Below are 15,434 nucleotides of genomic sequence, written 5' to 3'. Positions count from 1 at the left end.
CCAGTTTCTAGGTCAGATTTAGTCTCTTTCTGGCCAACTTTGGGGCCCCAGTCCAGAGAAACAAATGCTAAACTAAAGTATGAAAGCTCATGTAAAACTGCAAAACTAGAACCTGAGAAGGACTTGCTCACCACTTGCAGAAGCAATGGGAGAGCAGTGAACTCAAAAACTCAGCAGACATCCAAGTATCCTTGCTTGTGCTGCTGAGTTCCTTCTGGGTCAGTTCATTCTTCTGATCCCAGAGCTGCTAAAAGATAAACTGAACAATATTAAGATTTTCAACAGTTTGAGCAAAAATCAATTAGAATTGGCAGCATCCATCCTAGCGATAGAAAAGAGCTCCAAATGATACCTTCAGCCCTTAAGGAGAGGCAGACCCTGAGGAATACAGGTCAACCTCCAGAACACCAGTTGTTTAGGCCCCTGACATTTACTATAGGCCCTTTCATGGATCAAAGTCTTGTCTTGCATAAGGGACTTGCATAACTCAATGAAGCTGAGCCATACCATGCAGAGCCACCCAAAACAGATGGAGAATTCTGACAAAATATGGTCCATTGGAGGGAGGAAACATAAACCACTTCAGTATTTTTGCCTAAAAAACCTATAAATGGTATGAAAAAGCAAAAAGATATGACACTACAGGGAAGATGAACCCTACATGGTAAAAGGTATCAATTAGGACCTAACAGAAGCAGAAGATATTAAGAAGAGGTGGCAAGAATACACAGAAGAACTGTGCAAAAAAGATCTTCACAACCAAGATAATCACGATGACGTGATCACTCACCTAGAGCCAGACATCTTGGAATGTGAAGTCAAGTGGGCCTTAGAAAGGATTACTACAAACAAAGCTAGTGGAGGTGACGGAATTCCACCTGAGTTATTTCAGATCCTAAATGATGATGCTTTAAAAATGCTGCTCTCAATGGCAGCAAACTTGCAAGACTCAGCAGTGGCCACAGGATGGGAAAAGGTCAGTTTTCATTTCAATCCCAAAGAAGGGCAATGCCAAAGAATGCTCAAACTACCGTACAAGTGCACTCGTTTCACAGGCTAGCAAGGTAATGCTCAAAATCCTTCAAGCTAGGCTTCAACATACATGAACCAAGAACTTCCAGATATACAAGATGGATACAGTCATTGGATCATAGAGAAAGCAAGTTAATTCCAGGAGGACATCTACTTATATTTCATATTGTATAGCCTTTAACTGTGTGGATTACAACAAACTGTGGAAAATTCTGAAAGAGATGGGAATACCAGATCACCTTACCTGCCTATTAAGAAACCTCTATGCAGGTCCAAAAGCAACAGCTAAAACTAGACATGAAACAGATGGACTGGTTCAAAATTGGGAAATGAGTATTACAAGGCTGCATATTGTCACCCTGCTTATTGAACATCTATGCAGCCCAGTGTTCCTCATGATGTACTCTGCATAGAAATTAAATAAGCAGGGTAACAATATACAACTTTGACGTACTCCTTTTCCTATTTGGAACCAATCTGTTGTTCCATGTCCAGTTCTAACTGTTGCTTCCTGACCTGCATACAGGTTTCTCAAGAGGCAGGTCAGGTGGTCTGCTATTCCCATCTCTTGAAGGATTTTCCACAGTTTATTGTGATCCACACAGTCAAAGGCTTTGGCATAGTCAGTGAAGCAGAAATAGATGTTTTTCTGGAACTCTCTTGCTTCTTCCATGATCCAGCGGATGTTGGCAATTTGATCTCTGGTGCCTCTGCCTTTGCTAAAACCAGCTTGAACATCTGGAAGTTAATGGTTCACGTATTGATGAAGCCTGACTTGGAGAATTTTGAGCGTGACTTTACTCACGAGTGAGATGAGTGCAATTGTACGGTAGTTTGAGCATTCTTTGGCATTGCCTTTCTTTGGCATTGGAATGAAGACTGACCTTTTCCAGTCCTGTGGTCACTGCTGAGTTTTCCAAATTTGCTGGCATACTGAGTGCAGCACTTTCACAGCATCATCTTTCAGGACTTAAAATAGCTCAACTGCAATTCCATCACCTCCACTAGCTTTGTTCATAGTGATGCTTTCTAAGGCCCACTTGACTTCACATTCCAAGATATCTGGATCTAGGTCAGTGATCACACCATCGTCATTATCTTGGTCGTGAAGATTTCTTTTGTACAGTTCTTCTGTGTATTCTTGCCACCTCTTCTTAATATCTTCTGCTCCTGTTAGGTCCATACCATTTCTGTCCTTTATCGAGCCCATCTTTTCATGAGGTGTTCCCTTGGTATCTCTAATTTTCTTGAAAAGATCTCTTGTGTTTCCTATTCTGTTGTTTTCCTCTATTTCTTTGCAATGATCGCTAAGGAAGGCTTTCTTATCTCTCCTTGCTATTCTTTAGAACTCTGCATTCAGATGCTTATATCTTTCCTTTTCTCCTTTGCTTTTCGCTTCTCTTCTTTTCACAGCTATTTGTAAGGCCTCCTCAGACAGCCATTTTGCTTTTATGCATTTCTTTTCCCTGGGGATGTTCTTGGTCCCTGTCTCCTGTACAATGTCACGAACCACCGTCCATAGTTCATCAGGCACTCTATCTATCAGATCTAGTCCCTTACATGTATTTCTCACTTCCACTGTATAATCATAACCTAGACAAAGTATTAAAAAGCAGAGATGCTATTTCCCAGCAAAAATCCATATAGGCAAAGGTATTGTTCTTCTGGTCGTAAAAAAAGAAGGGTGAGCACTGAAGAACTGATGATTTCTTTTTTGTTGTTGTTGTTGTATTTTATTTTTAAATATAAATTTATTTATTTTAATTGGAGGCTAATTAGTTTACAATATTGTATTGATTTTGCCATACACTCTACATGCGAAGAATTGACTCACTGGAAAAGACTCTGATCCTGAGAAAGATTGGGGGTGGGAGGAGAAGGGGAAGACAGAGAATGAGATGGCTGGATGGCATCACCGACTCGATGGACATGAGTGTGAGTGATCTCTGCGAGTTGGTGATGAACAGGGAGGCCTAGCGTGCTGTGATTCATGGGGTCGCAAAAAGTCCGTCATGACCAAGCGACTGAACTGAACTGAACTGACTTGAATCCACCACGGGTGTACATGTGTTCCCCATCCTGAACCCCCCTCCTACCTCCCTCCCCATCCCATCCCTCAGCGTCATCACAGTGCACCAGCCCTGAGCACCCTGTATCATGCATCGAAACAAGACTGGCAATTCTTTTCACATATGATAATATACATGTTTCAATGTCATTCTCCCAAATCATCCCACCCTTGCACTCTCCCATAGGGTCCAAAAGACGGTTCTAGATGTCTGTGTCTCTTTTGCTGTCTCTCATACAGAGTTTTCGTTACCATCTTTCTAAATTCCATATATATGTGTTAGTATTTTATTGGTGTTATTCTCTCTGGCTTACTTCACTCTGTATAATAGGCTACAGTTTCATCAACCTCATTAGAACTGATTAAAATGTATTCTTTTCAATGGCTGAGTAAATACTACATTGAGTATATGTACCACAGCTTTCTTATCCATTCGTCTGCTAATGGACGTCTAGGTTGCTTCCATGTCCTGGCTATTACAAACAGTGCTGTGATCAATGTTGGGGTGCACGTGTCCCTTTCAATTCTGGTTTCCTGCGTGTGTATGCCTAGCAGTGGGATTGGTGGGTCGTATGGCAGTTCTAGTGACTATATAGGAGAAGGCAATGGCAAGCCACTCCAGTACTCTTGCCTAGAAAATCCCATGGATGGAGGAGCCTGGTAGGCTGCAGTCCGTGGGGTCGCTAAGAGTCGGACACGACTGAAGTGATGCAGCAGCACAGCAGCATGGCATTTCTATTTCCAGTTTTTTAAGGAATCTCCACACTGTTCTTCATAGTGGCTGTACTAGTTTGCATTCCCAACATCAGTGTAAGAGGGTTCCCTTTTCTCCACACCTTCTCCAGCACTTATTGCTTGTAGACTTTTGCATAGCAGCCATTCTGACTGGCGGGAAATGGTACCTCATTTTGGTTTTGATTTGCATTTCTTTGATAATGAGTGCTGGATTATGGAGAAAGCAAGAGAGTTCCCGAAAAACATCTATTTCTGCTTCATTGACTATGCCAAAGCTTTTGACTGTGTGGATCACAGTAAACTGTGGAACATTCTGAAAGAGATGGGAATACCAGACCACCTGACCTGCCTCTTGAGAAACCTGTATGCAGGTCAGGAAGCAACAGTCAGAACTGTACATGGAACAACAGACTGGTTCCAAATAGGAAAAGGAGTACGTCAAGGCTGTATATTGTCACCTTGCTTATTTAACTTGTATGCAGAGTACATCATGAGGAACGCTGGGCTGGAAGAAGCACAAGGTGGAATCAAGATTGCTGGGAGAAATATCAATAACCTCAGATATGCAGATGACACTACCCTTATGGCAGAAAGTGAAGAGGAACTCAAAAGCCTCTTGATGAAAATGAAAGAGGAGAGTGAAAATGTTGGTTTGAAGCTCAACATTCAGAAAACAAAGATCATGGCATCTGGTCCCATCACTTCATGGGAAATAGATGGAAAAACAGTGGAAACAGTGTCAGACTTTATTTTCTGGGGCTCCAAAATCACTGCAGATGCTGATTGCAGCCATGAAATTAAAAGATGCTTACTCCTTGGAAGGAAAGTTATGACCAACCTTGATAGTATATTAAAAAGCAGAGACATTACTTTGCCAACAAAGGTCCGTCTAGTCAAGGCTATGGTTTTTCCAGTGGTCATGTATGGATGTGAGAGTTGGACTGTGAAGAAAGCTGATCACTGAAGAATTGATGCTTTTGAACTGTGGTGTTGGAGAAGACTCTTGAGAGTCCCTTGGACTGCAAGGAGATCCAACCAGTCCATTCTAAAGGAGATCAATCCTGGGTGTTCATTGGAAGGACTGATGCTAAAGCTGAAACTCCAATACTTTGGCCACCTCATGCGACCAGGTGACTCACTGGAAAAGACTCTGATGTTGGGAAAGGTTGGGGGCGGGAGGAGAAGGGGACGACAGAGAATGAGATGGCTGGATGGCATCACTGACTCTGTGGACATGAGTTTGAGTGAACTCCGGGAGTTGGTGATGGACAGGGAGGCCTGGCGTGCTGTGATTCATGGGGGTCGTGGAGAGTCGGACATGACTGAGTGACTGAACTGAACTGAATTGAACTGATAATGAGTGATGTTGAGCATCTTTTCATGTGTTTGGTAGCCATCTGTATGTCTTCTTTGGAGAAATGTCTGTTTAGTTCTTTGGCCCATTTTTTTATTGGGTCATTTATTTTTCTGGAATTGAGCTGCAGGTGTTGCCTGTAAACTTTTGAGATCAATTCTTTGTCAGTTGCTTCATTTGCTATTATTTTCTCCCATTCTGAAGGCTGTCTTTTCACCTTGCTTATACTTATCTTTGTTGTGCAAAAGCTTTTAATCTTAATTAGGTCCCATTTGTTTATTTTTGCTTTTATTTCCAATATTCTGGGAGGTGGGTCATGGAGAATCCTGCTGTGATTTATGTCAGAGAGTGTTTTGCCTATGTTCTTCTCTAGGAGTTTTATAGTTAGTTTCTGGTCTTACATTTAGATCTTTTATTCATTCAGTTTATTTCTGTGTATGGTGTTAGAAAGTGTTCTCATTTCATTCTTTTACAGGTTGTTGACCACTTTTCCCAGCACCACTTGATAAAGAGATTGTCTTTTCTCCATTGTATATTCTTGCCTCCTTTGTCGAAGATAAGGTGTCCATAGGTGCGTGGATTTATCTCTGGACTTTCTATTTTGTTCCAGTGATCTATATTTCCGTCATTGTGCCAGTACCATACTCTCTTGATGATTGTGGCTTTGTAGTAGAGCCTGAAGTCCTTCACATTGATTTCTCCAGGTCCATTCTTCTTTCTCAAGATTGCTTTTGTTATTCGAGGTTTTTTGTATTTCCATACAAATTGTGAGATTATTTGTTCTAGCTCTGTGAAAAATACCATTGGTAGCTTGATAGGGATTGCATTGGATCTATAGATTCCTTTGGGTAGTATACTCATTTTCACCAAATTGATTCTGCCAATACATGAACACAGTATATTTCTCCATCTATTAGTGTCCTCTTTGATTTCTTTCACCAGTGTTTTATAGTTTTCTATATATAGGTCTTTTTTTTCTTTAGGTAGATATATTCCTAAGTATTTTATTCTTTTCGTTGCAACGGTGAATGGAATTGTTTCCTTAATTTCTCTTTCTGTTTTCACATTATTAGTGTATAGGAATTCAAGGGGTTTCTGTGTGTTAATTTTATATTCTGCAACTTTACTATATTCATTGATTAGCTCTAGTAATTTTCTGGTAGAGTCTTTAGGGTTTTCTGTGTAGAGGATCATGTCATCTGCAAACAGTGAGAGTTTTACTTCTTCTTTTCCAATTTGGATTCCTTTTATGTCTTTTGCTGCTTTTATTGCTGTGACCAAAACTTCCAAAACTATGTTGAATTGTAGTGGTGAGAGTGGGCACCCTTGTCTTGTTCCTGACTTTAGAGGAAATGCTTTCAATTTTTCACCATTGAGGATAATATTTGCTGTGTGTTTGCCATATATAGCTTTTATTATGTTGAGGTATGTTCCTTCTATTCCTGCTTTCCGGAGGGTTTTTATCATAAATGGATGTTGAATTTTGTCAAAGGCTTTCTCCGCATCTATTGAGATAATCATTTTTTTTTTGTTAATGTGGTGTATTACATTAATTGATTTGCATATATTGAAGAATCCTTGCATTCCTGGGATAAAGTCCACTTGGTCATGATGTATGATCTTCTTAATGTGTTGTTGGATTTTGACTGCTAGAATTTTGTTAAGGAATTATGCATCTATGTTCATCAGTGATATTGAACTGTAGTTCTCTTCTTTTGTAGCATCTTTGTCGGGTTTTGGTATTAGGGTGTTGGTGGGCTCATAGAATGAGTTTGGAAGTTTATCTTCCTCTGCAAATTTCTGGAAGAGTTTGAGTAGGATAGGTGTTAGGTCTTCTCTAAATTTTTAGTAGAATTTAGCTGTGAAGCCATCTGGACCTGGGCTTTTGTTTGCTGGAAGATTTCTTATTGCAGTTTCAATTTCCGTGCTTGTGATGGGTCTGCTAAGATTTTCTATTTCTTCCTTGTTCAGTTTTGGAAGGTTGTACTTTTCTAAGAATTTGTCCATTTCTTCCTAGTACATTTTATTGGCATATAAATGCTGATAGTAGTCTCTTATGATCCTTTGTATTTCTGTGTTGTCTGTTGTGATCTCTCCATTTTTATTTCTAATTTTATTGATTTGATTTTTCTCCCTTTGTTTCTTGATGAGTCTGGCTAATGGCTTGTCAATTTTATTTACCCTCTCAAAGAAACAGCTTCTGGCTTTATTGATTTTTCCTATGGTCTCTTTTGTTTCTTTTGCATTTATTTCTGCCCTAATTTTTAAGATTTCTTTCCTTCTACTAACCCTGGAGTTCTTCACTTCTTCTTTTCTAGTTGCTTGAAGTGTAGAGTTAGGTGTATTAATTGACTTTTTTCTTGTTTCATGAGGTGTGCCTGTATTGCTATGAACCTTCCCCTTAGCACTGTTTTTACAGTGTCCCACAGGTTTTGGGTTGTTGTGTTTCATTTTCATTTGTTTCTATGCACATTTTGATTTTTTAAAAATTTCTTCTGTGATTTGTTGGCTATTCAGCAGCATGTTGTTCAGCCTCCATATGTTGGAATTTTTAATAATTTTTCTCCTGTAATTGAGATCTAACCTTACTGCATTGTGGTCAGAAAAGATGCTTGGAATGATTTCTATTTTTTTTAATTTATCAAGGCTAGATTTATGGCCCAGGATGTGATCTATCCTGAAGAAGGTTCTGTGTGCACTTGAGAAGGTGAAATTCATTGTTTTGGGGTGAAATGTCGTGTAGATATCTATTAGGTCTAACTGGTCTGTTGAATCACTTAAAGTTTGTGTTTCCTTGTTAATTTTCTGTTTAGCTGATCTATCCAGAGGTGTGAATGGGGTATTAAAATCTCCCACTATTATTGTGTTTTTGTTAATTTCCCCTTTCATACTTTTTAGCATTTGTCTTTCATATTGTGGTGCTCCTATGTTGGGTGCATATATATTTATAATTGTTATATCTTCTTCTTGGATTGATCCTTTGATCATTATGTAGCATCCTTCTTTGTGTCTTGTCACAGCCTTTGTCTTAAAGTCTATTTTATCTGATATGAGTATTGCTACTCCTGCTTTCTTTTGATCTCTATTTAAGTGGAATATCTTTTTCCAGCCCTTCACTTTCAGTCTGTATGTGTCCCTCGTTTTGAGGTGGGTCTCTTGTAGACAACATATATGGGGGTCTTGTTTTTGTATCTATTCAGCCAGTCTTTGTCTTTTGGTTGGGGCGTTCAACCCACTTACATTTAAAGTAATTATTGATAATTATGATCCTGTTGCCATTTACTTTATTGTTTTGGGTTTGAGTTTATACACTCTTTCTGTGTTTCCTGTCTAGAGAAGGTCCTTTAGAATTTGTTGAAGAACTGGTTTGGTGATGCTGAATTCTCTCAGCTTTTGCTTGTCTATAAAGCTTTTGATTTCTCCTTCATATTTGAATGAGATCCTTGCTGGGTACAGTAATCTGGGTTGTAGATTATTTTCTTTCATCACTTTAAGTATGTCCTGCCATTCCCTCCTGTCTTGAAGAGTTTCTGTTTAAAGATCAACTATTGTCCTTATGAGAATCCCCTTGTGTGTTATTTGGTTTTTTTCCCTTGCTGCTTTTAATATTTGTTCTTTGTGTTTGATCTTTGTTAATTTGATTAATATGTGTCTTGGGGTCATTCGCCTTGGGTTTATACTGTTTGGGACTCTCTGGGTTTCTTGGACTTCGGTGATTATTTCCTTCCCCATTTTTGGGAAGTTTTCAACTATTATCTCCTCAAGTATTTTCTCATGGTCTTTCTTTTTGTCTTCTTCTTCTGGGACTCCTATGATTCAAATGTTGGGGAGTTTAACATTGTCCCAGAGGTCTCTGAGATTGTCCTCTTTTCTTTTAATTCGTTTTTCTTTTTTCCTCTCTATTTCATTTATTTCTACCATTCTATCTCCTACCTCACTTGTCCTATCTTCTGCCTCCGTTATTCTACTGTTGGTTCCCTCCAGAATGTTTTTTATATCATTTATTGCATTATTCATTATATATTGTCTCTTTTTTATTTCTTCTCGGCCCTTGTTAAACCTTTCTTGCATCTTCTCAGTACTTGTCTGCTGGCTATTTATCTGTAACTCCATTTTGTTTTCAAGATTTTGGATAATTTTCACTGTCATTATTTTGAATTCTTTATCAGGTAGATTCCCTATCCCTTCCTCTTTTGTTTGGTTTGGTGGGCATATATCCTGTTCCTTTATTTGCTGGCTATTTCTCTGCCTCTTCATCTTGTTTATATTGCTGTGTTTGGGGTGGCCTTTCCGTATTCTGGCAGTTTTTGGAGTTCTCTTTACTGTGGAGTTTCCTCACTGTGGGTGGAGTTGGGCCGGTGGCTTGTCAAGGTTTCCTGGTTAGGGAGGCTTGTGTCATTGTTCTGGTGGGTCGAGCTGGATTTCTTCTCTCTGGATTTGATGTTTTCAAATTGTGGTGCTAGAGAAGACACTTGAGAGTCCCCTGGACTGCAATGAGATGAAACCAATCAATCCGAAAGGAAATCAACACTGAATATTCTTTGAAGGACTGAGGGTGAAGCTCCAATACTTTGACGACCTCATGCAAAGAGCTGACTCATGGAAAAAGACTCTTATGCTGGGAAAGATTGAGAGCAGGAGGAGAAGGCAACAGAGGATGTGATGTTTGGATAGTATCACTAACTGAATGGATATGAGTTTGGGAAAACTCCAGGAGACAGTGAAGCACAGGAGAGCTTGGCATGCTGCAGTCCATGGGGTCAAAAGAGTTGAACATATCTTAATGACTGAACAATAAGAAGCTTACTGTTTGTTCACAGGTTCTCAGTTCCCCATGTAACCTCAAATTTCAATGCTGTGTAGGACTGTCATCCCTGATTCAGAAATGTTAAATTTCAAAAGGGCCTTAATTCTACTAATCAAAGCAAGCTACGTGACTTTTAAAAAACCTCCTACCTAGAATGTTAGTATCTTTATTAATCTTAGTGTTTTTAGCAGATCATCAAATACTGTTTAAATATACAATTTGCCTGACAGCATTTCATGTCAACTCTCTACTCAAAGGATATAATTTTAGTACTTGTCTTTCAATGACAAATGACTGGTAACTTGACCTCTTACATGAGACATTCCATTTATTTTACCTAAAAGTAAATTCCAGCCACCTTACTGATAGTGATATTTTAATGACACATTTGTGAAGTAGTTATTAATTTGCACAGTTCTATCCATGTGACTACAGTGATTGCAGCAGGGATTGACATATGTTTTAGAGGGAAGCATAGGATGGTTCTGGATCTACTGGAAAGAAATGCAGTCTTTTATTGACTTGGCATGAACCTGGGAAGATGCAGGCCTACCCTTTGCTAACAGAAGTGATCCTGACAGCAAAAACAGGTAGCTTGATAGCCTAAAAATGGGAAGTCCTCTGGTGGTGGGAGAAGTGGATGACTTAGGTAGAATTCCTGAGAGAAAACTGTAGGGTCAACCACGATACTAATTCAATAATAAGGGAACTATTATCCCTTTCCAAGGCAAGAATGCTGAAGTGGTTTGCCATTCCTTTGTCCAGTGGACCACATATTCTCAGAACTCTTCACCATGACCTGTCCTTCTTGGGTGGCCCTACATGGCATGGTTTAGTTTCACTGAGTTACATAATACTGTGACCCATGCGATCATTTTGGTTAGTTTTCTGTAATGGTGGTTTTCATTCTGTATGCCCTCTGATAGATGAGGATAAGAGGTTTGTGCAAGTTTCCTGATGGGAGGGACTGACTGTGGGGAAAACTGGGACTTGTTCTGGTATGCAGGGCCATGTTCAGTAAATGTTTAATCCAATTTTCTGCTGGTAGGTGGAACTGTGCTCCCTCCCTGTAGTCTGGCCTGAGGTAGACCAGTCCTAGAGTTTACAGTCTTTATGGTAGGCTAAGTGAAAAAGTTGGCTTGAAGCTCAACATTCAGAAAACAAAGATCATGGCATCTGGTCCCATCACTTCATAGGCAATAGATGGGAAAACAGTGGAAACAGTGTCAGACTTTATTTTTTGGGGCTCAAAAATCACTGCAGATGCTGATTGCAGCCATGAAATTAAAAGACGCTTACTCCATGGAAAAAAGTTATGACAAACCTAGATAGCATATTAAAAAACAGAGACATGACTTTGCCAACCTAGGTCCGTCTAGTCAAGGCTATGGTTTTTCCAGTGGTCATGTATGGATGTGAGAGTTGGACTGTGAAGAAAGCTGATCGCTGAAGAATTGATGCTTTTGAACTGTGGTGCTGGAGAAGACTCTTGAGAATCCCTTGGACTGCAAGGAGATCCAACCAGTCCATTCTAAAGGACATCAATCCTGGGTGTTCATCGGAAGGACTGATGCTAAAGCTGAAACTCCAATATTTTGGCCACCTCATGTGATGAGTTGACTCACTGGAAAAGACTCTGATGCTGGGAGGGATTGGGGGCAGGAAGAGAAGGGGACGACAGAGAATGAGATGGCTGGATGGCAACACCAACTCGATGGACATGAGGTTGAGTGAACTCCGGGGGTTGGTGATGGACAGGGAGGCCTGACATGCTGTGATTCATGGGTTTGCAAAGAATCGGACATGACTGAGCGACTGAACTGAACTGATAGACTCTATAGTAGGGGTGATGGCAACCTCCTCCTAAAGGACTTATGCCAGTATGCCTGCCATGCCTCCCAGGACTGCTGCTGCCAGTGCCTCTGAACCTGAAGCAGGCCACTGTCAACCCAGTGAGATACCCAGAAAGTACATTACAAAGCAGAAACGTCACTTTGCCTACAAATATCTTTCCAGTCAAAACTATGTTTTCTATCCAGTAGTCATGTACAGATATGAGCGTTGGACCATAAAGAAGACTGAGCACCAAAGAATTGATGCTTTTGAACTGTGGTGTTGCAGAAGACTCTTGAGAGTCCCTTGGACTTCAAGGAGATCAAACCAGTCAATCCTAAAGGAAATAAATCCTGAATACTCATAGGAAGGACTGATGCTGAAGCTGAAATGCCAATACTTTGGTCATCTGATGCAAAGAGCCAGCTGATTGGAAAAGACCCGGATGCTGTGAAAGATTGTGGGCAGGAGGAGAACAGAGACATGGAGGATGAGATTGTTAGATGGCATCATTGACTCATAGAACATGAGTTTGAGCAAGCTCTGGGAGATGTGTAAGACAGGAAGCCTGGCATGCTGCAGTCCATGGGGTTGAAAAGAGACAAATATGACTGAGAAACTGAACAACAACAATTATCCCTCCTACATCTCCAAACATTCTAGAAGAGAAATCCATTTCTTGCCTAAAAGACAATTTATTCAATGCTGTGTGTAAAACAAGTTGGTTTCTGTTAACTCTCAGGGCTGTCTTGATGCCTCAGTGAGGTACAGACAGCCTTCTCCAGTGGCAGAGAAAAACCTAGACACCAGTATTCAGATAACCATCACCACACTATACATGTAGTCGGGTCTGCAACGTTTTTCAAAATGATTTGAAATAGAAACCACTCATGATCCTCTACAAATAGAAATGGGGAAAGACTTACTAGATTATCATCTGAAATCAGGCAAATCAAGTCAGCAAAGAAAAGGGAAATGGGCATGAGTCTTCCACTCTTGCTGTACTGTGAGTCAACTCTGAAGGTAATGCACCTGCAACAAGAAGTCACCCTCTCGTGTTGCAAAAACTCACATGTGGGAAGGAGACAACTTTCTCGGGTCAGTCACTCTTAGGCAATGTTACCACTCCTCTGCCAACCATCCCCCTAGAATGGAACAATGGAATGACTGGGTTCCCTCCTGAGGATTCCCCTTTTAAAAAATAAACAAACAAGGCTTTTCCAAATCTGACCCACATTCTACAGTGAAACCAGGCCGTGTGTCCCAGAGAGGGGAGAATGGGAAAGGAAGCTAGGCATCAGGCTGGCACACTGGGCACAAGGTGCTGGAGAGTGTGCAGGTTTCTGAGATGGAAAAATGACAGACAAGCTGAGCATCAGTAGTTGTGGCACTTCCAGGGACATCATTCATAAACAAAAAGCTCCAAAATCTCTCTTAGGTTCTCCTCTGGCGCCTCAGGCAGGCATCCGCCAAGTCAGTCAGGAAGCCAGGAATTCCATTCTGCAAAGAAAAGGAGATTGCCTTTACTCTGTCCTCACAGCAACTACTCTTGATTCTCAGGATGTGGCAAAGGTGAAGGAAGATGCCTTGGAGAATAATAAATATGACAATAGGGCTCCTGATAAGATTTCAACAGAATGTTATCATTGATGATGAAAAAGGTGAGACTCAGGGCGCAGGTAAGGTAGGGGCCACAGCTGTCAGACCTTGCATATTTTAGCTCTTGCTAGTAGAAAGCTAAGACAATTCTAAGACACTACTTTTTAAAAGAAAAAGAAAACTCAGGAAATGGGGCTGGGGTGGGCTGTGTGATTCTTCCAAAAGGATGAAAAGACCTTGCTTTACAAAATTAGAAATTGGTAAGAATTGGGAGCAAGAGGTGGGGTCTGTCATCCCTCAGTTAGCGTTGAACATTGCCCAGACTTTCCCTAAATGTTGTTTTGGTTACTCCTTCTCTACATTGTGGAAATATCCACCCCCGCATTTTTTTTTCTTTTTTTGGAGGGAAGAAAGTGATAGCTTCCCTAGATTACATAGTCGGAAGTAGGGACCAGAATTCAAACTATGATGTGTTTTACTCAAGTTTGTGTACTTTTTCACTCTCCCTGGGAATTGGTGAGCCCACCAGCCCATAAGTAGGACCTCACAAAGCAGACTGAATGATCTCCATGAGTGATCTGCATGCCACTGAAGTCCCTTCTCCTTATAGAAAGAAAACACAAAAATGAAACTGGAGGCTTCCCCAGGCTTGAACATAACTCATTGTCTCCCAAGCCATGTTGGCCTAACCCCTCCATAAGCAGATACAGGGTCCAAAAGCACCCTTGTTCCTACAAGGAGCAGGATATTGTCCAAAGGTTCCAGAGAGTGATGCTGGTGGGATCTTGGTGGGAAAGTCGTGGGGAGCTGATATTCTAGGTAAAGATTTTGGTCTTTTATCCCAGCCTCAGTCCTGGGTGTTGGCAACCCCAGGCCTAACCAGAGTCAGTCAACCGTGCTGCTTCGTAAAAGAGCATCATGAGGCCTGAGATGGCACATCTCTTCAGTCTAACAGCCCCACAGAAAGTCAGCATTTGTCAAGCATACTTTCCCTCCTGCCTCTGGGGGTCTCACCTTGGCAACCAAGTTGATGATCCAGGATGGAATCCAGCCACCAGGGTTTACGAAGCAACAAATGAATACTAGAGAGGGAAAGAAAAGACAATTCAAAAAGAGGAAAAATACAGCAGCAAACATCCAGGTTTATATTCAGACCAAGAAATTAAGGAGGAAGGTAACACACAATTCAAGTGAACTCTCCTATCTCCTTTATGGGAGACTTGTATACACACTTTGGCAAACAGTCAAGGCACATTCTGCTGCTAATTATTAAAACCGTGGAAAGTGTTAGATGGGGAGGGTGTGGCAATCCACTCCAGCATTCTTGCCTGGAGAATCCCCATGGACAGAGGAGCCTGGCGGGCTACAGTCCACAGAGCTGGACACGACTGAAGTGACTTAGCATAGCATTACATAGCATAGCATAAGTGCTAGATATTTGGATATGTATCTCACTTAATTATTTCTCTCAATTATCTTAATTATAAAAGTTGATAAAATTAAACTCCAGTTTATAAATGATAAAATTGAGACTTCTAAGGGGATGATGCATCCAAGGCGGCAGATCTAACACACATCAGAACTACCATTCAGATTTCACTGCACTCTCAAGGCCACACCCATTCTAGTCCAGCAGGTGGCCACATCAACCCCTCCCAGATTCTCTCCTGAGTATTTAACTCAAGGCAGACAGGTCCTGAGTCCCTTAGTTTTTGCTGAGTGAGGGGTACCTCCTCAGAGATGGTCCCACTAGACTCCCTGCTCATCTCCAGCCAGAATGTGCAGCACAAGAGCAGCCTGACATGAATTCCTAACTTTTGGTTCACTTCAATGTTCTGATTTCATTGGGACAATGCAAGAGTAAGTAAAAATTAGATTGATCAGATTTAAACATCCACCTTGCATTGTAGCCAAACTTCAGGGATGAATTGAGTCTCTTCTGTTTCCTTTGAACCCATGCCCAGTTCTCTGATCTCAGGGAAAATGTATCATGTATTTTATGAGCC

At 40.8% G+C, this 15,434-nt stretch overlaps 1 protein-coding gene across 1 annotated transcript in view; it reads right to left on the bottom strand.

Annotated features, from left to right (window-relative positions):
• Positions 1-12,504: 12,504 nt before the first annotated feature.
• LOC129538935 (phosphatidylcholine transfer protein-like) overlaps positions 12,505-15,434 on the bottom strand; it is a 57,955-nt gene continuing 55,025 nt past the window's right edge. Inside the window, exons 5-6 of the mRNA XM_055399003.2 lie at positions 14,443-14,510; positions 12,505-13,329 (exon numbers count right to left, since the gene is read on the bottom strand). Of these exons, the coding sequence (XP_055254978.2) occupies positions 13,264-13,329; positions 14,443-14,510 (134 nt within the window). The 3' untranslated portion in view covers positions 12,505-13,263. The remainder of the gene's footprint in view (positions 13,330-14,442; positions 14,511-15,434) is intronic.

Source organism: Moschus berezovskii, chromosome 20 (assembly GCF_049115385.1).
Source record: "Moschus berezovskii isolate FMDL1 chromosome 20, NW_MosBer_1.0, whole genome shotgun sequence".
Taxonomy (NCBI): domain Eukaryota; kingdom Metazoa; phylum Chordata; class Mammalia; order Artiodactyla; family Moschidae; genus Moschus; species Moschus berezovskii.
The sequence above is the reverse complement of the archived record's forward strand: the minus strand, read 5'-3'. Positions and strand labels throughout refer to the sequence as shown.